The 6000-nt window shown below is 36.7% G+C and overlaps 1 protein-coding gene across 3 annotated transcripts in view; it reads left to right on the top strand.

Annotated features, from left to right (window-relative positions):
* Window positions 1-5405, top strand: part of KIF20B (kinesin family member 20B) — a 42269-nt gene extending 36864 nt beyond the window's left edge. For all 3 annotated transcript variants that reach the window (XM_074592480.1, XM_074592481.1, XM_074592483.1), the window contains exons 30-33: window positions 940-1017; window positions 1753-1900; window positions 3743-3885; window positions 5174-5405. In XM_074592480.1, the coding sequence (XP_074448581.1) occupies window positions 940-1017; window positions 1753-1900; window positions 3743-3885; window positions 5174-5251 (447 nt within the window). In that variant the 3' untranslated portion in view covers window positions 5252-5405. The remainder of the gene's footprint in view (window positions 1-939; window positions 1018-1752; window positions 1901-3742; window positions 3886-5173) is intronic.
* Window positions 5406-6000: the final 595 nt, after the last annotated feature.

The following is a 6000-nucleotide window of genomic DNA, read 5'->3' on the forward strand; positions in this document are numbered from 1 at the left end:
ACTGAACCTTACTTAGAGATCAATGTTTTTCATCTAATGTAGTTACCCAAGTTTTTAGAGAAGACTTTTTTTACCAAACCACTTAAATCCTTTCATAGTGTAGTAGTCCATGTTCCTACCCTTATGGGATAACATTTATCTAAGTAACTTTTCAATAACATGGAACTAAATCTAAAAGTATCTTATTGCTTTTGCTTGTTTATTCACTTGAGTGTTGCTCATAAATGCTATTTTCATGTTACTTCTGTTAAACAGAAATAGATTATAAAATGATTCAGTAACTTCAACTGTCACAAGTCTACTGAAGACACAATTTTTTTCTTAAATTTCCTAAAACTGGAAAACACACTTTCCATCACTAAAACTAAGGACTGAGGGGAAACCTGTGGTGCTAAAATAACCACGTACTACTCATCGAAATCTTTAAAAAGTAAAACAAAAAAATCCTTGTATTTTTAGAAACAAAACCAAATCCTCTTTCTCTTTTTTTTTTTGACTGTTATCAGTTGGTGTGGCTATCAGTTATCTGAAAACTCTGGGCACGCACCACTTCACAATGACGGTTTAACAATGGTACCATGCTAACGACGAACCTGTTTTTATAGTTGTCACCATAGATCTGAATTTACATTTAGATTTATTGACTTAATTTAAATTTGTGTGTTCACTTGCAAAATATCTTAAAGCCAAAAGTACTGGAAATAATGGAGAGAAGAAAATAGTAAATGTCAGAATGGTTTAACTACAAGTGTTTCTAGTTCCCTTCTACAAGTTTTTTTGGCATTTAATTCACACTTGAATAGTTACCCCATCCAGTATTAGCCAATGCCTCCCTACTGTTAGTCATAGCATTTAAACAGTGACTGCTTCTATAATATAAATAATTGTTGTTCTTTCCAGAAGAAACCTAGTTAAAATTTGTCATATTTATTTTCTTAGGATTTTGTGAAAAGTGAGAACAAGAAAAATGCAAAACCTGCTATGAGTAATTCGCCTTCTACAAGCAACAAGAAAATGGTTTGGTTTTGTTCTATTTTTGAAGTTAATTTGGCCTTTTCTGTAAAAGTGGACTTGTAAAAGGAGCAAACATTCTTATGCAGCAGTATCTTATCTATGTAATTGAATAGGATTCTTAAACACTTATATTGTTTCCTACTAAACTCTACAAGCTAACCAAAGAGAGTAAGTCTGTATTTGCTGAGAACGTGTACTAGCTGCAGCACACAATGATTCAAAGGGAAGGATGTTGTATGTTGAATAGTTATGAAGACTAGTTTGAACATAGTATATATGATTTTATAGGCAACGTCTTTAAAGTAAAACTAAGGTTCATGTCATCATGTATAGTCATGACAATTGTAAAAAGATGATTTTAGGCCTTAGTAATAATCTGGGCAAATTCAGAGGGTGGGTAGTAGATTTATTTTCCCCATCAGTCTTGTCCTGTTTATTTATAACTAGAACAGCTTGTCTAATGAAATACTCCACAACTTTGAATTTACTTTTTTTTAAAGAAACTATTTTTTCCTATATTACTTATGCCTTTAAATGTATTCTGTGAAACTGACGTTTTTTTTCTTCTGGGTATAAAATGAGATTGTCTGCATTGCTTGCGGTGGTAGTATTGTTAGTATAACAAACAGAGGTGTCAGTAGCAAAGCTCAGTGTCAGCTTGAAAGCCAAATAAAATGGAATTAAACTTGAAGTTAAGTCAATTTTCAACTTATGCAATGATCCTGTATTTCTATACAGATGTCTACTACACCGTCATTCAGAAAAGAATACTCCTTAAGAAAGCAAGAATCTACTTCAAGTAAAATGTCAGCTAAAAAGAAAGATGGAACACTACAAAAAATTGGAGATTTTTTCCAAAGTTCTCCTACTATTATTCACTCTAAAGGTTTGTACAGAATAACTAAGGCTTATTTCACATTCACATTGTAGAATGGCTTTTTCCTACTGTAATCTATTAATGTGTATGTTGTATAAGGACATGTCTGCTGCATTAAGTTGTTCCTTCATTTATAAAATAATGGGGTCTGAACTGAGGCCTGCTATATTGAATCTTGCAGAGTAGAAAAGGCTGCCTTGACTGCAAGGACAACACAGTTCTGAAGTTTAGGTTAAGTGTGAAAAGTAAACCAGGTGGAATGAAAGGACACAGCATGGAATATGTGCATATAAGTTTATCATAAAAGCAATGACAACTGTTAAGCTCAAAATGTCCAAGTTACATTGTTCTTCCTTACAATAAAACAGTTAAAGGCAATTTCAGAAACTTGCCCTACTGCTCTCTAAAATATCAAGAGCTGAATCCAAACTCCAAATCTTACCTTAAAATCATGGAATAGTTTGGGTTGGACGGGACCTTTAAAAGTCATCTAATCCAACCTCCCTGCAATGACCAGGGACATTTTTAAATAGATCAAGTTGCTCAGAGCCCCGTCCAACCTGACCTTCAATGTTTCAAGGGATGGGGGGGATCTACCACCTCTCTGGGCAACCTGTTCCAGTGTTTCACCACCCTCATTGGAAAAAAAAAATTCTTCCTTATATCTAGTGTATATCTTCCCTTTTTTAGCTTAAAGCCATTTCCCCTTGTCTTATCGCAACAGGTCCTGCTCAAAAGTTTGTCCCTATCTTTCCTGTAGGCCTCCTTTAAGTCCTAAAAGGACACAATAACGTCTCCCTAGAGCCTTCTCTTCTCCAGGCTAAACAGCCCCAACTCTCTCAGCCTGACCTCACAGGAGAGGTCCTCCAGCCCTTTGATGATTTTTGTGGCCCTCCTGGATCAGCTCCAACAGGTCTTTCCTGTGCTGAGGATTCCAGAGCTGGATGCAGTACTCCAGGTGTGGTCTTGGCAGAGTTGAGTGAAGGGGCAGAATCACCTCCCTTGACCTGCTGGCCATGCTTTTTTTTGATGTGGCCCAGAATATGGCTGGCCTCCAGCTTTTCATCCACCAATACCCCCAAATCCTTCTCAGCAGGGCTACTCTCAATCCCTTCATCCCCCAGCCTGTATTGATATCAAGGGGTTGTAGTGACCCCACGTGCAAGACCCTGTACTTGGCCTTGTTGAACCTCATGAGGTTCACGCTTCCCAAACATGTCCAAGTCCCTGTGGATGTCCCTCAGGTGTGTCAATTGTACCAGTCAGCTTGGTGTCATCCTCAAACTTGCTGAGGGTGCACTTGGTCCCACTGTCTATGTCATTGATGCAGATATTGAACAGTACTGGTCCCAGTATGGACCCATGAGGGACACCACTTGTTACCTATCTCCACCTGGATATTGAGCTGTTAACCACTACCCTCTGGATGCAGCCATCCAACCAATTTGAGTTGTTTGGGATTTCTTCTTTCCTCTATCTCATAATATGCATATGCTCATCTCTTTATAGACCTAGTGCTAGTACTAGTTTGATAAAACCTTCCAAGTATAAGGAGAAAACTGACTCTACACTGTGCTTCTGTCAGCACAAAGAAGTTAAGCCTGTTGTTCAACTCCTGTTGAAGTGCTAAACTTCCAGTGAAATCTGAATGTTAACTGATTATTTTTTTTTTTGGCAACTGAAGCTACAGAAAACTCTGGCAGTCAAATACCGCTTCTGAATTTTTATATTTAAACTTCAGGCTGCATCTGTTTATCTTTAAATTGTTTTTAATACAGTTTGCTTTATTCATTAATTTTGAGGCTCACAAAACCAGTAAGATGTTGATTTACAGTAACTTTTTTCTTCTAGCAAAGAAGCTGATTGCGACAATAAGCTCTCCCAAGTCTGCAGAACCAGAAGGTGTGAAAGAAACCGATCTCAAGCCAAAGCGAGCTAAGAGAAAACTGTATTCAACTGATATTTCTTGCCCTCTAGATATCCCCGCTTCTTCAGTAAGTCATAAGTTACTGTTCTGTCCACTGTACTGCATTTCTATAATCTTGGCTTAAAATAAACTATTAGGGGGACAGAACAAACCTAAAGATATGATCAAGTTGCAGAAGAGGTTTGACAGTACTGACTTATTTCTCGATTCTACCTAACCATTCCTTTTGTTCTTTTTTTCCTGCTGTTTTACTTAATTTTTCTCTGTTTTCTCACCTGTCTTCTCTGTACTTGACTGCTGTCTTACTGTATAGGTGATACAGCAATCACAGAGAGATCTTTACATTTGGAATCATAGATATCTTAGTTGTATGTGGAGGATTACTTTTTTCCTCTACTACAGCAGTTGAGTCTTAATTTGTTTTTTCCAGTATGGAAGTGGTGTTCATTTAAGTGTAGTATAAAAGGAATATAGAAATAGAGACCATTGAGGGATCCATAGATTTGGAACAGTGTGATTGAAACACTAAAGGTAAAGGTCTTCATGTACAATTAACTTTGCAGGGCAAGTAAGCGCCTAAGGTAGTTTCCGATTCCATTTATGCTCAGCTGATATTTGGGTTACTTTAGGATGTGGATACATCCATGCTTTTCCAAAGCACAGGTTATCTAGCCTTCTGGGTGGGCAAATTGTGTTGCCCTAAGCCAGCCTATAAAGTCTTATAGGCCAGATATTGTTTCTGAAATCAACGTTATGGTTTTGACAATTATCCTATCTAGTGCTGACCATATGCTTGCTCTGTTGGCAGCACCTCTCTTCACTCTGTTCAACCCTTTCTTCCCTTTGCTGTGGTGAGTGTTTGTGTCCATACTGAGATATCCTACTGGGTATTCTGTAAATTCTATAAATAGATGCAGCAGAAACTAAAATGCTGTCCATAGGAGACCAAAAGAAGCTGAGAAGCTTGGGAAGTGAAAGGAAAAGTGAAAGACTGAATCCCTGGAAAGTCAGAGAAAACTGAAGCAATTTAACCTAAAAATATGTCTTCTGAACACTTTGTTTCACAAAATGAGTATTAGAGATTAGAAGTGAGAGCTGCTTTCAGATCATGTTTTTCTTTGGACTTTGGTTTTTTCAGCAAAACCAGGTTTTTCTGTGTTCCCAGTATTTGTTGCTAATAATGTTGCACTAAAATGGTCTCTCTACCCTGGAGACCTCCGACTAAAAGATAATAGTCAAATTTAATTCTGAAAACAGCTTCTGGGAAAAAACATGTTGGGTACATGGGTCTAGAAGTACCTGTCACTTGTCTCTGAAGAAATGCTGAATAACTCTTGAAATACTGTCTTTTTCAGATCTTTATAGAACAAAAAGAGAAGGAAAGTGATCATCTAATCATGAAGCGACGGCTACGATCAAAACTAGCTAAATAATCTCGCAAAAGCTTGTTTTTATTTCTTAGGGCATATTTCTGTTGTATTACAGGAGGCAACAGATACTTAGTCATGGTCCAAAGTCTATATGTAGACGTATAGAATTGTTCTGATGGTTTCCAGTTCTGACTCCATTAAAGCTGAAATACTGTTCAAGAAAGCTTGTCTCTGAATCTTTTTTTTTTTTTTAGGAGTAGTGTCTTCAGAGGTGTTAATAATTTATCCATTGTGCAGTAAGAACTATGCTTGTGTGGAATGATTTAAGTTGCTTTTTTCAGGTGGCCAGTATACCTACCATAACTTTGAGTGGGGAAAAAAAATTAGTGTCTATCAAAATTTGTATATCCTTAAATTCTTTTAAAAGAGTCAAAAAAAATTCTGTGAAGGGACAAAATTAAGGAATTGGCACTGTGTGAAGAAATATGTTTTTTGTCACTTGGGTGGTTTTAACTGTCTTCTATTTACTCTTCTAAATAAAGTAATTTCTAAACATAATATTCTTTGGGGATTATAATACCCACAAATAATTCTAATCTGCTATTAGAAGTGACCCGCTCTCAGATAGAAATTTGACATTTTATTCAAACCATCCAGTTCTGCTCAACTAGAACAGCTAGTTTTCAGATAGTAAGGCTTCAGCTTATAATCAGTGACTGAGTAAACATTTAAAACACTTTTGGTTTCATCAATGTATCATTTACTTAGGTCACTTAGGCAGTGATTGCATTTCATAGGATTTTGTATTGTCC

The sequence above is a fragment of the Larus michahellis genome, chromosome 6, assembly GCF_964199755.1.
Source record: "Larus michahellis chromosome 6, bLarMic1.1, whole genome shotgun sequence".
In the NCBI taxonomy this organism is placed as follows: domain Eukaryota; kingdom Metazoa; phylum Chordata; class Aves; order Charadriiformes; family Laridae; genus Larus; species Larus michahellis.